At 42.6% G+C, this 18,865-nt stretch overlaps 1 protein-coding gene across 1 annotated transcript; it reads right to left on the reverse strand.

Annotated features, from left to right (window-relative positions):
- Nucleotides 1–1,812: 1,812 nt before the first annotated feature.
- On the reverse strand, nt 1,813–15,816 carry mcm7 (minichromosome maintenance complex component 7). Its single transcript, XM_084041237.1, has 15 exons — nt 15,617–15,816; nt 12,956–13,035; nt 11,490–11,654; nt 11,118–11,239; nt 10,614–10,794; nt 10,260–10,397; nt 9,475–9,624; nt 8,487–8,601; nt 7,766–7,897; nt 7,575–7,658; nt 6,336–6,547; nt 5,778–6,043; nt 5,510–5,678; nt 3,431–3,540; nt 1,813–2,658 (listed from the first exon to the last, which is right to left on the reverse strand). Exons 1-15 carry the CDS (start codon nt 15,645–15,647, stop codon nt 2,436–2,438), a joined length of 2,178 nt encoding a protein of 725 aa, XP_083897363.1. The 5' UTR covers nt 15,648–15,816; the 3' UTR covers nt 1,813–2,435.
- Between the last annotated feature and the right edge of the window lie 3,049 nt (nt 15,817–18,865).

An 18,865-nucleotide genomic window follows, 5' to 3' on the forward strand; every position in this document is an offset into this window, starting at 1 on the left:
TAATACATGTATGTATCTAGTATACGTATGAGTACAACGTCTCTGACTTTACCTTCCATCTTGATAGAATTCAGCAAAGATTTTGCTTCAGGCAGACCTGCAGAAGGATTCAAATCATTTGATCGATCATTCTTCTTACCATCAACTTTTTCTCTATTATATATTACATCACAAAGAATAGACTTGTAATTGGCTTAATTGTCAACTTTTATGCATATGAAGCACTTTGGAACTTTTCTGAAAAGTGCTATAACAAATTAAATCAATAAATTAGAACTGACTGACCTGGGAGCCACACCAGGCAGCATAGTGCCCCTGCCAGCCACAATGGAGACATGTTGATCACCTGAAATCCAGATAGTACAATTTGTATTGCAAGTTATCCAATAACCAATAAGTATAATCTACATTAAATAAAGTAAAATCAAATCTACTAAGAAGTAATAGTCTTTAAAAGTAAAGAAGACATTGAAAACATGCACAGCAGGTCTCAAAGTCTATAGGCCCATTCCAACTAATGCTATGGAAAATAGCCTGGTTTATTTAATCTAGTAACATGATTTGCCTGAGTAATACATCTCTCACCTGGTCATAGGATGCTGTCCTCAGCAGCAGCAGCAGCAGGGAGGTGCTTTAAATACAGGCCCCAGTCGAGGTCAACGTGACTCACACCCCCATATCCAATAGCACTGCTCAATCTCCTAAAACTGTAACATTTGCCCCGCCTCCCTTTTTAATACCATTTAATATGAGGCTTCTGGCGCCAATTAAGAATAAAACCTCCTGGACTTGAGCAGCAAAGCCGTAAAGAGCACAGACTTCAAATGGAAATTCCCTATTAAGTCTGAGAAGGAAAGCATCACCTGCTGGGGGGAGGAAAAGAATTGCATCCCAGGGGAAAATGCTGCAGACTCAGGCAGGATCTATGCCAGCAAAAAAGGAAGGAGGGGAGAGGACTCTCAAATAACAACCTCAACGGCCTAAACTTCCATGTATTGTGTATTACATGTATTATTATATATACACTGTATACGAATTCAGGTGTTCATTGAGTGATAATGTTTTTATTCACTGAACACCTGCTTTACTACTTTATGTCCCGTCTAGGCAGGGCAGTCTTATAAATATTATACAGCAACCCACAGGAATATCATATGTGCCCTGGCATGTTCACTATAACATTCTGGAACGCTAAAAATGAGTATACAACACCATTCATTCACCTGGACAAGGTTATCATTTCATTTTATATCCATATTAAATGGAGTTTCATTACCCATCTTTTTAAGGTGCGTGTCATTTTGTTGAAGTGCCACGAAGGATAACTACAAGGCTTCACTTGTGGTGTTCAATAGTCACAAAGTACTGACAATACATACAGATCTACAAAAAAAGAATAATAAATCTTCCATGTTTGATGCCTTTAAAACAACCATTTATCCACTAGTTGCCAAAAACGTCAGCATGGTTTACGAGGAGAGACATAAAGATGCTACTTAAAGCAGCAATTACTGTCTGCACAGCAAGGCGGTTAACAAACCAGGTGTTAACATGATACCAACCAACTTCCTATACAAACCACCAACACCAGCCTGAACTAGATTTATACAGCTATGGGATTACATTACTAAATGGAACGCTTTACATGTAGTGGTGTAGCAGAAGTTGTGTACATCTACATTTCTCAACCAGTAAATGAGAGCAAATTCAGCTAGTTGCGTGTCATTGACAGGTTTACCTTTAGGCAAATATTGTTAGGCCCCACATCGCTACACAGGAAATTCATTTTGGGAACACAGTCAAGTTTTCTTAAATTCTTTATTGGAATTTTGTCCTAGAATGTTTCCATGGCAGTGGAATGTCTGACTTTGAGCAATTGCATTAACATTTTAATTCCCATCTAATCTAGGCATAACAAATTAAGTCAACCCAATAACAATTAAGGGAACATATCTCCATGTAGTACACCATACCAAACATAGTGATAAGCCATACATTTTACACTAAAAGACAATGCGAGGCATTATCAAATCAACATTTTGGGAACGTAGACAATGTAGTCAACGCATAAGTAGTTACAGAAACACTATCAGACTCTATTTCAACTAAGTAATGCAGATGGATCTCATACCATATGCCGAATCGCCAAATACTGCTTTATAAAAATACATATTTACAATAGTCATTTGTGTGAACTTGGCCTAAAACGCATAATGAGGAATCCCCAAAATGGGCAGCATTGCAAAATGGGCACACAAAAAAACCCGAAAAATAAACAGAGCCCATATACTGCTGACAAGTTCTACTTGTATTTGTGTCCCAACCGAACTGGATGATGAAAAACACAGTTCCATTCATTTCTGTGAATACAACATGGCTGGTAACCGCTACATCGTTAGGGAGAGTTCGCTGGATGTGCACGGTGTCGCCAGTCTTCAGACAAAGGTGATGCGAGATCGGGCCTGGTTGATCTGCCACACGTTGAGCTCTTCATATTCCTCGAGCGCCTCCTGGAACTGGGCGGGGGTGAAGCCGCGGGTCACACATCTCTGTTCTGCATCAGCCATGCGCACAGTTCCCCCGGCTTTGGCACCACCGCGGCCCTCCGAGGCCAGCTCTCGCAGTAGGGAGAAGATCACATCAGCTGGGCGTTGAGCTCTGGGGTGGGATGTAGAGAGCAAGGTTATGGTTTTGCATTTCATTAGTTTACATTTTTACGGTTTTCAATTTCAGTTTTTCAATTTGGTTTTTATTCGCTTTTAATGTGGGCGTGCTACTTTAGTTTAGATTTTGTGGAAAGGCTTAGTTTTAGTTAAGATCAGAAAAATTGCAATCTACAAGATGTGCGACGCTTGTCTATTTTAGCCATTTCTGTGTCAATTTGTGACAGTGACAAATTTTTATTTTGTGAAAAAGCTCAGTTTAGTTTATTCGTTTGATGGATTAGTCAGGTACGAGATTCAACAAGGTCAGACAAATTGCAGATCTACAGGCTATGCGACGCTTTTGCCATTTCTTAAGTGACAATTTTTGTAGTGTTAATGTGCTTGACATGCCATCACACGGTCCCTGGCGCCTGCTTCAATGCGCACGCTACTGCCGTGTGAAAACAGCGCCATTAAAACACCTTTACAGCTTCCTCCAAGGAATGCACACTCTTCTATTACGGAGCCCTGAGACGCTCATAAAAAGAAAAGGGTCAGACCCTCACGCCTCGTCATAGCATTAAATATACACATGGATCCGGTCAGCAATGTTATTTGGAGTCTGACCCAACACCATTATAAAGAAATGATATGGCGGTACTCTTGTCGGCTGTAACAGAATCTCCTCCCCATGTCCCTACTGGGATGTTTAGTCAACTTCACATAGTTTTATATTATAGCTGCAAATAAGTGTCCATTTTGAGAGTGCCACCGTCTGCACTGACCTGGTGTTGCTCGACTTGTCCGCTTGTAGCGAGTCCTTGGACATCTCCATCAGTCTCATGGCCTCGTTCACGTCTTCCTTCTCCACGGTCTCCATCATGCGAAGACGAGCCTGCAGAGGAGACAAAGAGGTTGGATGTAGAGGTGGAGGAAATGAAAGTAAAAGGTCCACCTCAGATGAAGATCAACAAAAGCAGTCGTTTACTCGAAACACATCTACCGTTGTGTAGGCCATCACTGTAGGCTGCGTTGTGCCGGCACTGTCAGACCGAGACAAGTGCAATGCCTTCTGGGAAGGTCGGCAATTGCCCAAGTCTCCGCCTCCCAACACCAGCTAGTCTCTCCATTACTCAAAATAATAGATACATACATTGACGATTAATTCATCATCAGTTTACATAAGAGAAGTTCAGAAGTCACTTACATATCGCACCTGGACACGTAAACATGGACTACTTGGGCAGAGGTGTAATACTAACCCAAGTTCAGCAGGAATAGGCACTCTGGCTGTCAGAGGGTGGACAGTACATTTTACGTTTGGACACAACATGCTGATGTTTGATCCAGACATGGTCAGTTTTGCATGGGTTTGCACAGCTGCTCCTACGCACACAGGCTGACTGCTAACCCTGCAAAGCTGGCCAGGACCAGAAAAAGCCTCCACAGATACATTAGGATAAATATCTTGTACATAGTCTCCAAGTGATTGTGGGAAAGTACCAGTGACTCGCTACCAGTTTCAAATTAAAGCCTCAATTGGGCTTTAACCATTAAGTTTGAATTATATTAGTATTTAAATTAGTCAGTTCTATTAGTTTCTAACTAATATAATTGAAAGCACAGATCTATTAGTTTCTAACTAATATAATTGAAAGCACAGATTTGTTACAATGTCAGAACATCTTGCTATCCACATTTGGGTCCACTCCCAACCCACTGGTCAAGAAATACAATCAAGAGTAGTGGGTCATATAGTTTTCAAAACTAGGCATAACATTCAGAAATTAAAAGAGTAAATTCTCAAAATGTAAAGAATGTTTTCAAAAAGAGAGAGCAAAAACAACAGCATATCCAAGTTGTGAGTGATTTTTGAATTTGTGGCTTAAGTGATAAATTCATGTGATTAATACATAATGTAATTGGTAAACTTTAGGGTCTCTTTTGGGTCTCGAACTGAAATGTTTTGTGAACCCCTGATCAGGAGCAATTAAGACTAATAGCTCTCAGGCAACATAGTAGTTTAAAGATTCAAACAACCTTGTGGCTTCATGTGGCACTCAAAACAGTACAGACATCAGTGTACAGTACAGGCTTCTGTCCCGTCCCCTAGTGGTCGTTACTTGTAGCACACTGCCCGCCTGTGTGGCTCAAGTGCTGGCTTTGCAGTAGGTCTTATGACTGCTACCTGCACAAACAGCACTTTTAGCACCCAGGGGCTAGTTAGAGGGGTCCTGACCACTTCACAGGAGAAATTACCATCATTATTTTAATGTGCAAAAATGGTTCATATGTACTTTAGAAACAAATCTCCCGCGTTCAGCTAATAATCAATAAGTCAATCCGACCTACTTAAGTAAGAGATCCAGAGTGCAAAACAGCTACTTTCATACCGATCACCAAAGATTAACCACTTAAACCGTACTTCATTGATTGGATATAGTAGGCCCCTTACTCGTTTCCTTTTCACTGGTAACGGCCATCTACGTGAACTTGTAGATGCCATTTCCGCCGAATGTTTGCCCCAGAATTTGGACGCTAGGGTTCAAGTTAAATTGTGTGCTCAGAATCATTTTACAAGTGTGATTACCAGTTTCCATGAAATGCTCATGTATCCACGATCTAAAATAAGTTGTACCGAGGGCTTGCGTCAGGCGTGTGAGAGAAGTGCTCACACTGCGGGTAGGCTGGGTATTGTCACTACCTGCACTGTAAGCACTTTAACACACACTCGACAACTGTAGAAAAAAGGTGCGCATGCATAACCAAGATGTTGTCCAAGAACTCGATTTTGATTGTTGAATACCAATATAAAACAAGTATTCTCATCCCCAGGTGGAGTATAGTCTTGATGCAACTCTCACCAGGGCTGTGGCGAGGCGCAGAATGGAGAGCAGGGTTCGGGCCGAGGTGAAGGTGGTGTCCTTGCTGACACGTGCCTCCTTCCTCATCTCTACGTAGGCAGCGGTGATATAGTCAGCCAGCGCCTCAGGTACCCCTGGGTGCTTCTTCTTACACAGGGCGATGTAACGCCTGCAGAGCAACGGGGTAACAATTACATTAGATAACTTTGTAGGACTGCAAATTACAAAAATACAACTAAAAAGAAAAAAACAGATGCAGCCTACTGACCTCATCATTTTCATGTCTATGGGGGTGAAGTGTGTGGGCGGCTGACGGCAGTGCTGATGGACGTAGGTGATGTGTTGCGCCAACCGAAGGTCTGCCTCGGCGTCTGGCTTGTCCTGGATCAGCCACAGCAGGTCAAAACGGGACAGCAGGGCCGCCGGCAGCTGGATGTTTTGCTCTAGGCTCTTCTTGGGGTTGTAGCGGCCGTAGGCAGGGTTGGCTGCCGCCAGGATGGAGCAGCGGGCGTTGAGGGAAGTCATGATGCCAGCCTGGGAGGGGAAAAATGGGGACGGTGGATGTTAAAGAGGTGCAACATCATACCAGGCAGGTTAGGGGTCAGGACACGTCGAGAAGCTATAACGGTAGGCATTGGCACATGTGGGACCAACATAGTCTACATATTGGGTTAGACCAGTGGTTCTCAAAGTGGGGTCCAGGGACCCTCAGGGGTCCTTGAGGGGGGAGGGGGGTCCACAGGTATTGCAAACCACTGGGTTAGACAGAAGTTTCAACATATTCTGAATTTCGTGTTAATCAGAAAGTCATCTTTGCACCCCTAACCTTAGCAATGGAGATCGTCTGCTGCTCCATGACTTCGTGGATGGCCGTGCGGTCGGCGTCCGCCATCTTGTCAAACTCGTCAATGCAGCACACCCCCAGGTCGGCCAGCACCAGGGCCCCACCCTCCAAGGTCATCTCTCCAGTCACAGGGTCACGCATCACCGCTGCCGTCAGACCGACACCGGAAGAACCACGACCCGTTGTGTACTGGCCTGAGGGAAACAAGACAGGACATGAGGAACCATTAGAATGGTGGGCTGCAATGTCGAAATAAAAACACAATTTAGACATTTAGCAGACGCTCTTAATCCAGAGCAATTTACATTAAAAGCAAGGTAAACACAAGGTAATACATCAAATGCATAGAAATAGTAATCTAGGATCATAGGTAAACCAAGAACCTATCGGTCTAAACAGTAAAATATCAAAAACATTGAAACTATAGGTAAACATTGTACATTGAAGCTATAGGATGCCAGGTCAACAAATGAACATGGCATCTGTCTACATAATATGCCATCTAAATTACATATAAACCTGCAAGGTCGTCAAGGCTAGGGCAAGTGCTACGGGCTAAGGTGGAGTCTGAAGAGGTCAGTCTACAGATTACGGCGGAAGATTGGGAGTGAGTCTGCAGTTCTAACTGCAATGGGGAGTTCGTTCCACAGTCTGGGAGCCAGAAGGGAGAAGAGTCTGGGACGTGTGGAGCATTGTCCCGGCAGTTTAAGGGGAGGTTCTGACAGCTTTTTTGCCAAATTGTGATTCTGATATATTCACCCTTTATTGAAACTTATGCATCACACTGAGGAAGAGATTCAGTTCTGAAATTGCCTCAGTGGCAGCAATGAGTCAAATTACACAATTGTTTGCAATTTGCAGGTACGATGTGGGCCTCAAAAGCAAAAACGGGCTCTTCTTAGACCAGTGCAAAACTAGTCAGTGCGTAGACCCAACTTTTTCGATGACATTTCTTTCCCAGGAAAGAATAAAGGGAGCAGCTAAAGGCTCTTTCAAATTTTCTTTAGAGTTGAATTAATTCAACTAGTTATTAGACTGTAACTGGACTGTTAAGTCTTTGGTTGTTGCATAACACCAGAGCATTTTAAGGAGATGGCTGAAACATTTACCCCATACATTAGACACTTAGGTTTTATTTACTTGGCTGTGCGACACCATCATATGGCAATCTACAATTTGAAAGAAAATAGCTTTTTTTTCACAGCATGCCACTTTACTTACTTCGGGGAGCCAGGCGGTCAATGTAGGACAGCAGCTGAGACTTGGCTACTCCTGGATCACCCATCAGACAGATGTTGATGGTTCCTAAAGAGAGAACACTTCACTTTTAAAAATAGTGACATTATGATCCAATGGTGGCAGGGGTGCATAACCGCTATACCCTGGATAGTCAAGAGGTATTTAGCACTCACCTCTAATCTTCATGCCTTTAGGGGTCCGCTTTACTCCCCCCACCAACAGCAGTAGTAGTGCCTTCTTTACGTCCTCATGGCCAAAGATCTCTGGAGCAATGGACCCCGCAAGCTTATCATAGAAGTTCTCCTCTGCGTTAAGAGAGACGAAAAGATAAAGACAAACGTGGTTAGAAGAAGCAGATTGAAGCTGTATTCACCACAAATAAGTTGTGGAAGAAGCCAATGCTGGTATCCATTACAGTTTCTATTGTCAGTTGCCAACTTTTAAAGGCTGTAATGTTTTGAAAACATTATGTGTCCAGTACACAATGAGAACTTACCTTTTATCTTCAACCCCACACTCCCGATTTCTACTTAATCCAACCCTTTGTTCTTTTTTACATTAGACACCTCCACTTCTCCATTGGTGAAATGCTTGCTCAACATTTATGTCTAGTTATGTCATCTAACGGTTCACAATATGAAACAGCCTCCCTTTGATTGGTTTGTAAATTACCTCGTTTTAATAACGGAAAGAAATTAACTTGGATTGAGTCCCTGGTTTTAGAATGCAGTTGAGTATTTAAGGGTATAAACAGAGTGTAAGGTACTCGATTTCTCTCACAGAAACTATGCTTACTACCAATGAATTGTGACTGTTCCTGAAAATCTTTTTTCCCTTATGAAAAAGTAGGCGAGTGGCATTTTAAATATGACGCGTGCCTCAGCAGACACTTGCCTCTGATCTGACCCAGCTCTTCCTCGGTGAGGTCTTCAGATCCCAACTCATCATCCTCAGTCTTGTTCATGAGGGTTATGCTGTGGGCCTCCAGGTAGGTCTCTGAAAGAAGACCCTGGAGAGGGGACAAACAGACACCATTAGAACAACCTCATGCAGTGAACTTTGGTGTGTCATGATTGTTAAGCATTGAAAATTCTTCTCCACTCCTAAAAAAGGACTGAATCGGTATCTCAAACTATGGCTCAATCATTAAAATGACCATACCTCATATTTTGCTAGCTATCACAATAGGCTCTATGCATAGCAGCCATATTGGAAAGATATTGGGCCTCTTCTTACTTCCTTCACAGGTGTTACCAATGATACTAATGAAGGCTCTGTTCCATTCTGGTCAGGGTGCTGATATCGTGTATTTTGGCTCACTAGAAACACTCCATTTTGGTTCCCAAATGGCCCCTTATGGTGGGTGTGTAACTCTGAGAGTGTACAAATGGAAACAAATGGACCCGTAAGGGTCCATTTGTACACTCTCAGAGTTATGTGGGTCCTTGAAAATAAGACAACCACTATGCCACACTAAATGGAACAGAGCCTTAATTAGTATCATTGGTGACACCTGTGAAGGAAGTAAGGAAGGGGCCCAATTCATTCCCAATATGGCTGCTGTGCATAGAGCCTATTGGTATATCTAAATTATACTAAGAATAAAATAAAAGGCAATACAATAGTTTTCTTCACTCCATAAGATGCATGTGCTTCCTGGGATTCAAACACAAGCCTTCCACTACGCAATGTCTACCATTGAGCTAAGTTCAGGGGAGATACTGAGCTTCACAAAAAAAAAAAAACTTTTCAGACCACCTCCAACCACTGCAGATGTGTTACGTTTTATTAAAATACTCTACATACAGATTGGTTAAAAAAAAAAGTACTGTTTAGCCAAGAGCTGCCTTGGGAAATGTGACTATATTGAAACACTGCGTACCTGGGTGGCCTGCTTGAAGCCTGTACGTAGCAGAGGGAGGAAAACTCCTGCGATGCCCACATGGTCACCTGGCTGGGTCAGCCTCGTGTTCTCACCACGCACATATATCGTCATGCTCCTTGGAATGTTCCCAACGGGCACCTGGTCACTCTGCGCACGACACATGAGGGGGAGAAGTAAGGAAACTGTGTTCCAACCCTTACACAACTCAAAAGAACAATGTTTTTTTTTTGGGGGGGGGGGGGGGGGGTTAATGATTAAGTGGTAATAGCATTACAAGCTCTCCTCTTGTAATCACTCCAACAAACATTTTCACATCAATCACAGCATTGGGGTTTAACCCATTGAGACCTGAAGCCGATTCTACATGTCTCCTAAATCTCAACAGTTTTCTGAGAAACGTATGTTTCTATATCAGTGGTGCTCAATCTTTTTCAGGTCAAGGACCCCCAAAATTATATGTATTTGGCCGCGGACCCCCATCAAAATATTGTCCCAGGGACCCCCAGAAGCAAAGATTTGAGTTAAAAATGTTTGCTTTAAAAATATATATATATATATATATATTCAAAGATTTGCACACATTTTCTCGAATTTTCAAAAATAGCAGATCTACAAGCTCGTAGCGCGGCACTCGGTGCTGCGCTATGAGCTTGTATATCTGCTATTTTTGAATAGCCCAAAGTGTAAAATAATGCTTTTTAGCTCAAATCTAAAAATGACACAGTTCCAGGTCTTAATGGGTTAAGCAGATATGTGCCCTACATAAAGCATAATTTCCTTACATGCTCTTGTATGCGAACTTCCTGGAACTTGATGAACTTTGACCCGCGGGTCTGAATGTAGAGGCGACCTCCTGATTTGTTGGTGGTACACTCCTGGCTGGGACACATGATCAGCGGCATGAAGGTAGGTGACTGGATCTGATGGACAGGAGGGGATTATTAACGAGTGTTCAAGCAGAGACTTTACAGACTGCAGGATGGTGGTTCTCAAATTTGTCATGGTAAGGACCCCCAAATTAACACATCGGGTGCCAAACACGGTCTGAACCGTGTTTTCACAGGGTAGCGCTTCGGTGCCGAACACGGTATGATTTCAGAAAAGAAAATAAGGTTCAGTAAATTAACCAAACTTACCGGCTGGTAGGTCTCTGCACCACACTGATCACAGGTGTATGTTGCGACCGCCATCATGGGTTTGACCTCGGTGGCTCGGGTCACAATGCCCCTCACAGACACCAGATGTCCGATGCTCTCAGCACGAACGTCGCGCACCACCTTGGGCTTGGACGTGCTGGGGGGTTTGAAGTACAGCTCGCTGTGGAGGTTGGAGACAGTCTCCATAAGAAAACCATTCCGTATTTGGATAAGTCAGCCATTCCATCAGTAAATACCACAGTGGCCAAAAAGGATTCTGAACAATGGCACCGTTTTTTATTGTGTGCCTTGTGATCAGTAGTGTGTCCTTGCTGGAGATTGACACACTAATAGTGTTCCAATACAATGGCGTCCCGCTTTGACTTTGAATTCTGCCCTCATCTTGACTATTATAACTATATTACCTTCACTTTACAATTTAATTTGTGTCTTCAAGCAATGTCTGTCTCACAGCAACACTGAAATCTTTCTGATCCAACTTACAATCTCCTCATGAGCTCAGGTGGGTACTGGTTGCGAGCATCGCGTGTCTCTGTAGGGTCACTCCTCTGTTCCATCATCAGCCGATGTTCAATGTAAACATCCAGTGAATCCTTCGCCACCACCTGGCGCAGAGGAGAGAAGTGTTCATCTCAGACAATGCAAACTGTATCTCAGGAATAAGACTTTGCCTGCCCTTTTGGCTCATATGATAAAGAAAAAGAAAAATAGAAATAAGTTGCATAGTGCCAAAGTGTCCTTGAGCAAGACACCCAACCCGCTACCTGCTCACTCTGTGTACTGGAGAGGAGCTCAAGCCAGGGCTAAAACATACTCAACATGCAAGATGCCAACAACTAGTATACCATGGCTTACATCTCTTTCTCGGTACTCCGGCAGCAGTTCGTGGATGGCGTCTGCGAAGAGGCCCACGTAACGCGTGGCATTCTCACAGATGCTCATCACCAGGTCTGGGTCCTCCTCGCCCACGTCATCAAGGTCCACCTGTATGGACACTTGCTCCCTGTGGGCCAAAGCCACCTGCGCACAGATAAATAGGTTATGCATAGGATTAACTGAAATGTATTTGTTCAAATGACTGTTTACAGTGTTTAATTGAAATGGTCAGTGTGCAGGATCGTATGAGGCTGGAGCATCTCTGCTAGAGGTCACTTAGTTTTAGGGTAGAATAAAGACACCATGGATTCTTCTGTGGCATCAAAACAAAGTGCCAACAGCCCTCAGCAATTAGACATTTCTTCATGAGGACTTCTGGTCATCTAGGCCCAGTACACATTAGCACAGTCACACAGGTGTTCTCAAAGTAAAAGATGATAACTTCAGATGGATTGGAATAACACAAACGTGTACTGCTGCTGACGTGAGTTAACTGGCAACGGTCACAGTGACTAAGCAGTGTGTGGTGGCTGGGTCATCATCATCGGGTTCATGTTCCAAGTATTCAAATCCCTCTTCTGATACATGCCAGTGCCACCGATTGCCTCTTTACGTTACTATAGATAATGGGGGTGTGGGGGGGTGGCATCTGAAGAGATTCTCTCAACGTAAACGAGCAATCAGTGACACCAACATTAGCTACCAACAGCCATGTGAATCTATATCTATACAGCTCGTCCCAGTAAACTCAACCATTTCATTTCACAGTTTGCAGCAGAAAGCAAAGATTCCAGACAGAGCATTCTAAATATAGGTGGCTTTGAATACTAGACATTTATCATGTGTATTTATAGTGTATGGGCCAATATTGCACCAAGTACATCAAGTAGGCTACAGTATCAAGTAAAACTAGCAACGTTCTCCAAAATGTTTCAATTCTGCTACCCATACAGTCGCTGTATTTCGCCATATAATCTTAATTTAGTGTTGTAGTCCTAGATCAGGGGTCTTCAACAGGGGGTCCGAGACCCCTAGGGGGTCCTCAGAGTTACTACAGGGGGGGCCCCCACTATATTTGCGCAAAGAGACTTTCTTTAAAAAAAATTACACTAACCACTTCAACCCTAGCATTCCTATTCTGAGGGGAACATTATCCGAAAATAGCAGATCTACAAGCACACAGCGTCTCACGCTGCGAGCTTGTAGATCGGCTATTTTCGACAAAGATGTTTGGTTTAGAGGGGGGGGGCAGACCAAGTACAGAGCCAACGGTCAAAGTATTGAGGCTTTAAGAGGTTAAATGTCTGAAAACACACATTTAACATGAATACAAATGTAACGGGGGTCCCTGCTTCATCTCTCTCAGCTAGGGGATCCTTGGGTTGAAAAACATTGAAGACCCCTGTCCTAGATCATGATGAGATAACTCCTACAAGTTTACCCACCAGCTGAGCTCCGTATTTGAACACTTTCTTCCCATTGTCATCCTCGGAGTAGAACTCCTGCAGGAACTGCTTGCACTTTTCTGAAAAACAAAATCAAACCAGTCAGCATCAAAGCAGCAAAAAAGTAAACAAAAACTGATAATTAATACACTAATATTTGTTTATACATCGCACCTTTCCATGTTTTGAAGTACAAATCTATAGTCAGCATTATTATTTGCCAACATTTTTCTTTCACCAACGGTTGTATTCATTATTATTTTTCACTTTTATTATTTCATATTTTTTTATGTTAACTTCATAACATTTATTTTCTTCAGTTTGAAAGTACTGGTACTTTCAAACTGATTCATTGAAATTCAATTCAACAAAATCCAAGAAAAACAACCGTGGCTGGTGGGCCTACACACACACACACACACACGGGGAGCTCATTTGTTGTCCTACGACGACCCCCTTTGTTGAGTAACATGGCATCCTGTAATCTCGATGAGTCACTATTCCTCATACAGTAAAACCACATGCAAGCTGACCCGCTGGATGCGCCGATATTTCGTCTGTGCACGTTTTTACTAGCGAAAATATATACAAAGAATCACTAATCAACAGATAATGTGGTTTGTAGCCAAAGGGCAAGAATGTAAACAACAGGCGCTCAGTTCAGTGTCCATTTTTAAAGGAAAAAAATATCCCCCCACTTCTCGGAAGAACCACTACTAACTACCACTAATAATTAATTCAAACGAGCCATAAACTAAAACGAGCCGCTTGTGCGACGGCGAACGCGCTCGACTTACTTGGAAACGACGGTAAAAGCGTCCATCTGCGGTGGATTATTTCTATGATCTAGGATGTTTTTGTAAACAAAGCAGCACATGGCTTTTTGTGCCTCGTCACTCCGTGAAACCCTCCTCCGCTATCCCTGCGCTCGTAAAGTAGTCCCGATTGTTATCTCTCCACATCATGAAATCAGACAGTGGTGGGAAAAGTACTCACACTCTTTACTCGAGTAAAAGTATCAATACTGCAATGTAGAAATACTGTTACAAGTAAAGTAAGTATCGGCATCAAAATGTACTCATTGTACCATTTCACAAGTTCAAAATCTATTCAAAAAATAAATAAAAAACAGCCGACCTACATTAAGCTCACAACGCGTTGATGCATTGTGAGCTTGTAGATCTGCCATTTTCAAATGGCCGAAAATATGTAAATTTGTATAAATATGTAAATTTATATCACTCAACAATCTGTGTTGTTGAGTGAGTTCATGATTTGTAGAGAACCCAGCAACCAGGTCAAGGAAAACAAGCCCAAAAGAAGCATAAGCACTTAGAACCTGTAAACTCTACATTGGCTATTTGAAAATAGCCTATCTACAAGCTTCTAGATCTGCTATTTTCAAAAATGATCTTGAAGAAAATGTGAAAAATGTGGGATATTGTTTGAAACATTTTAACACAAATCTTGTACGGGGGTCCCTGGCATAAAATATGTTCAGATGGGGGTCTGTAGACAAATACATATTAATAAGGTTTAGAAAAAGCCCAAAAACCCGCAACCATCAATATTTACAAGCAACTTTACAGAAAGAGACGCCCAAAGTCACTTATAATAAGCGGACATGGCAACACTGGACTCGGGTCGTTCACGCCATTCTGTCGCTCTCTCCTTTCTGGATACGAGCATCTAGTGCTAAATGGCCAACATGTAATGCAATGCGACTCCCAGCCAGGCTAGTGAGAAGAAGCTAACAGCTAACATAAGAGCAGTGTGGGTATCCATCTATGGGCCATGTGCACACTGGCGCCTTCTCCTTTGTTTGACGAGTTCCATCCAGTGTTGCCATGTCCGCTTATTATAAGCGACTTTGGGCTTCTTTTTCTGTAAAGTTGTTTATCAAAAATTGGTAGTTGCGTTTTTTTGGTCTGGTTTCTAAAGTGTACGTGCTTATTTAAGCTTGCTGCCATTTAAAAAAATATATATTATTTAAACCAGTGGTTCTAAAATATTCATGAAACTGTTGTGCCAGGTAGCATTTGTGTTGTTAAAGAATATTCAAAATATTCAAAATGTTTTAGCAAGTTTTTGAAAATGGCATATCTACAAGCTCACAACACTTGTAGATCATATAGGTTTAAAGTGCTCATGTGGCCTACGTTGCTTCTTTTGGGCTCTTTTCTCTAGACCTGGTTGCTCATTTCGCACACGATCTGGCAACACTGGTTCCATCCGGGTCACTCAGTCACTGCCAGGGAGCCCGCATGTTTTATATGGGGACTAGTAGAGTTAATAAAGTGAGCCAATGCAAGCCTCTGCCGAAGATCAAGTTATAAAACAACGTTTACACGGCTGCTGTGCATTGACTAGCGTAGCGTGTACGGTGTGGTTTGAGTAAACTTCTACATTAAGTAAAGTTAGAGAAGGGACTATTGAATCATTCACACACGGCTATTGTTTCATTACGGTCGTGTAAAAGCACCGACACCCGCTTTGAACGTTATCGCTTTTAAACGTCAACAAACGACATTTATTCATACATTGATCTAAAGGCTCAGTTATTGTTAGTGACATCCATTCTTCGCTCCTAGTCCAGCTCCACCAGCCTGTTGCTTGCCATGCAGCGGCGTGTCACGGAATTTAAAGTAGACTTTAAAGTACCTTTTTCAGCGACATAATCCTTGGGAGCCATGCTGCTGCGTGCAGATGTTGACGTTAACACAACGGTTCAAAAATCCCCGACTGAATCTTGTTGCAACTTAATGAAAATACACGTATTGTCTTTCCTTTCACAAACACACTGGCGGCAACTAGTATTCGTCTTCCCTCACTCACTTACAACTTTAAGGTCTGTCTCCCGGACGTTGTGCAAAAACTGGCGCGAGTCTGACGTCCTGCGCCGCCAATCAAAGCGAGTCTTTCCGCTCCTGGGGGCGCGGCTTTGGTATGGCGCGAAAGTTGCGTCGAAAGCGTGGTCACGTGACTCAACAAACTTCTGCCTTGTTTATGAGGAGTGGCGCGAAAAGGGGGGGATTGGAGTTTATATCACCCTGGCAGTGAGTGACCTCTCAGAAGAACAGTGGTGGAAAAAGTACTCACATTTTTGTCATGTTTTTCTAACAGTGGGTGTTTCAAACTCTGAAGACATCATGCCACAACATGCCACCAAAATGAAACACAACCCAGTAGGCTAAGCATAATGAACCCATTATCTATCATTTACACACAGAGGGATATGGCCCCATCACAAAGACACTGATGGCAGGCTTGGTTCTGGCGCTTTACTTGTAGGAAACCTGCCTCAACAACATTCTGGATCCAAATGTGGATATTTCAGAAAATAACAGATGTAAGTCAGGTAACAAAGAAGTACTCTTATGTATTATTATTATTATTATTATAGCTATACAGCACAATGTTGAAATACTATGTTAAAAAAAAGTCCTGCATTCACAATGTTACTTGAGTATTGGCTTCAAAATATTCTGTTCTTATTTCCTTTCCTGAATGATGGGAGCTTGTACAGTTGAGTTGAAGTTACAGTAGTTACCAAAGTAGCCTACTCTTATGTATAATGGTTCATTTCACAATCATATTATTGGATTGTATATAGGCTATATTCACATGTTCATCACTTTAATGTTGCAGCTTGTAAAGGTAGGGGGTGGTTTTAATTACTTATTATTGCTGCAGGGTACCTTATAATACATCATCATGTATCAGTTAAAGTATATGTTGAATCTAAATCTGCAAAGTAATTACAAGGCTAAGTAAAGTTCAATATTTCAAAAAATTCAAAGAGTCAAGTAAAGAAAAAGTACCTCAAAAGTAGGTTACTTAGTTAGGCTACATTCCTCAACTGACATATAAGTACAATGTTTTCTTTTTCTTAGTACATATACCCAACTACAGGCTATAGGCTGTAGGCTAATCATACAAAAGAGATAAGCGAGCACGCCTCCATCTACATCGATAGTGTTGCAGCAGTGATAGGTCAGTGAGTTCAAGACAAGTTCATAACACATCACTGAGGACGTCAGAGGGCCACCACACACATCACACATGATGAAAATGGCTTAGTCTGTAGTGAATGATTACTTGACAAAAGTTATGAGGAAAAGAAAAAAGAAAAAGAGACAAAAAACAGAAAGTGTTGGACTGATTTATTTCTTCTGACACACACACCCACGTCACTTATCCTCTGACATGATGGGGGTTTTGTGGTTTATTTATATTTTCATCATGATAAATGATTAGGTATTTTTAATACTATCCACAACTTGAGTGAACTACACGGATGGAGAGGTGGCAATAGGGACAGAATCCACATCTTTGATAGCCACATTCTCAATGGGTTGAATGAGGGGATTTAATTTGATTATTTGATTAAATTAATGCACTATCATGTATGAGTGATAGTTAAATGGTAAATGGTGCATTTATATAGCGCTTCTATCCGAAGCGCGTTACATTGATTGTGCCATTAACCCATTCACACACACATTCATACACCGATGGCGGAGGAAACCATGCAAGGCACCAACCTGCTCATCGGGAGCAATTAGGGGTTCAGCGCCTTGCTCAAGGACACTTCGACACTAACTCTAGGGGAGTGCCCCAGCCCGGGACCGAACTGGGAACTTTGCGGTTTTCCAGTTCACTCTACCCGGCCACTCTACCCCTGAGCCACTGCCACCCCATAGTTGGAAAGTTGGATATAGGTATGTTTAAAAACAGTGCCCTGCCCTGATGAGGGAGAGACGAGTCCTCCAGCTGCAGGCCATGAACTCATCAGCTGTACATGTCTTTTCCACTTTCAAACTAGTGTCCTTATTTTGGACATGAATATTGAAAAACTAGAACCAGGAGACCTGGTACTGCCAGACCCCTAGTGGTTGAAATCTGAATGGCCGGGCCTCGCATGACGTGTGTCCCTTCTATGTCCCTTCTATGACGAAAGGGGGACAGACGTTTTTTGGCTGGGGCCGGGGGACAAAGTGACATACCATGTATGGACAAAACAGATACAAAGCCTCATGTAAGCCCGACCCCTTGGGTCTGGCAAAAATAAGAATTGTTGAAAATATCTCAAGACAGCAAAAATAGCAGATCTACTAGCTTGTAGATTGGTTATTTTCGATATTTGTCGTACAACATGTATATAGAGCTTACATGGTTAAAGAAACATACAATTAAACAGAAGGGAAAGAGACGTGTCAGGCAAACTGCAGGTCAGGTAGACAGCCCCCCATAGAAAATGGAGACCCCTTTGGGAGGGTCTTTGTCAAGATCAAAGAAGAAGGTAGCAAGAACAACCGCCCAGCCGCCCCAGCTGCTAGTTGCCATTCTTACCCTTCCCGCAACTACTGAAGGTAAAATAGATCCGTCCCATTGAGCTTGGCCTTGGAATTCTTTATGCAAACTCTACTCTACCACCCATTAATTTGTGTTGGTTCTGTGAGCGCCCCACAAGGTCACTCCTCCTACTGTTCTCATGAGGTCCTTCAGGTCCTGCCAGCTAAAACCTGATTTATACTCTGTTGTGTCGCACACCGAAAATAGCAGATGTACAAACGTTGCAACGCGTTGTGTGAGTTTGTACATCTGCTATTTTCAGTGCAACACCCATGTGCAAAATAAGTACAACTCAGGCTTAATACACAGGGAGAGGTTCTTCACCATGTTCTGTCCCACTCCACATGAGGTCTATATCTGGATCCACTTCTTCGGTGTGACATTGTCTAGACCAGGGGTTCCCAAATGATCGAGTTTGGGAAACACTGGTCTAGACGGTGGTGGTGAAACACCCTTCCAGGTGCTCAGTGCTGTTTTGGCCCGAGGGCATTTCTGAAGCAGCTGCATCTGTAGTGACTCTTCTCACTGTGATTGATGCTTGCCTATCCCCTTTAT

Source organism: Gymnoscopelus microlampas, assembly GCF_963454915.1.
Source record: "Gymnoscopelus microlampas genome assembly, chromosome: 18".
Classification (NCBI taxonomy): Eukaryota; Metazoa; Chordata; class Actinopteri; order Myctophiformes; family Myctophidae; genus Gymnoscopelus; species Gymnoscopelus microlampas.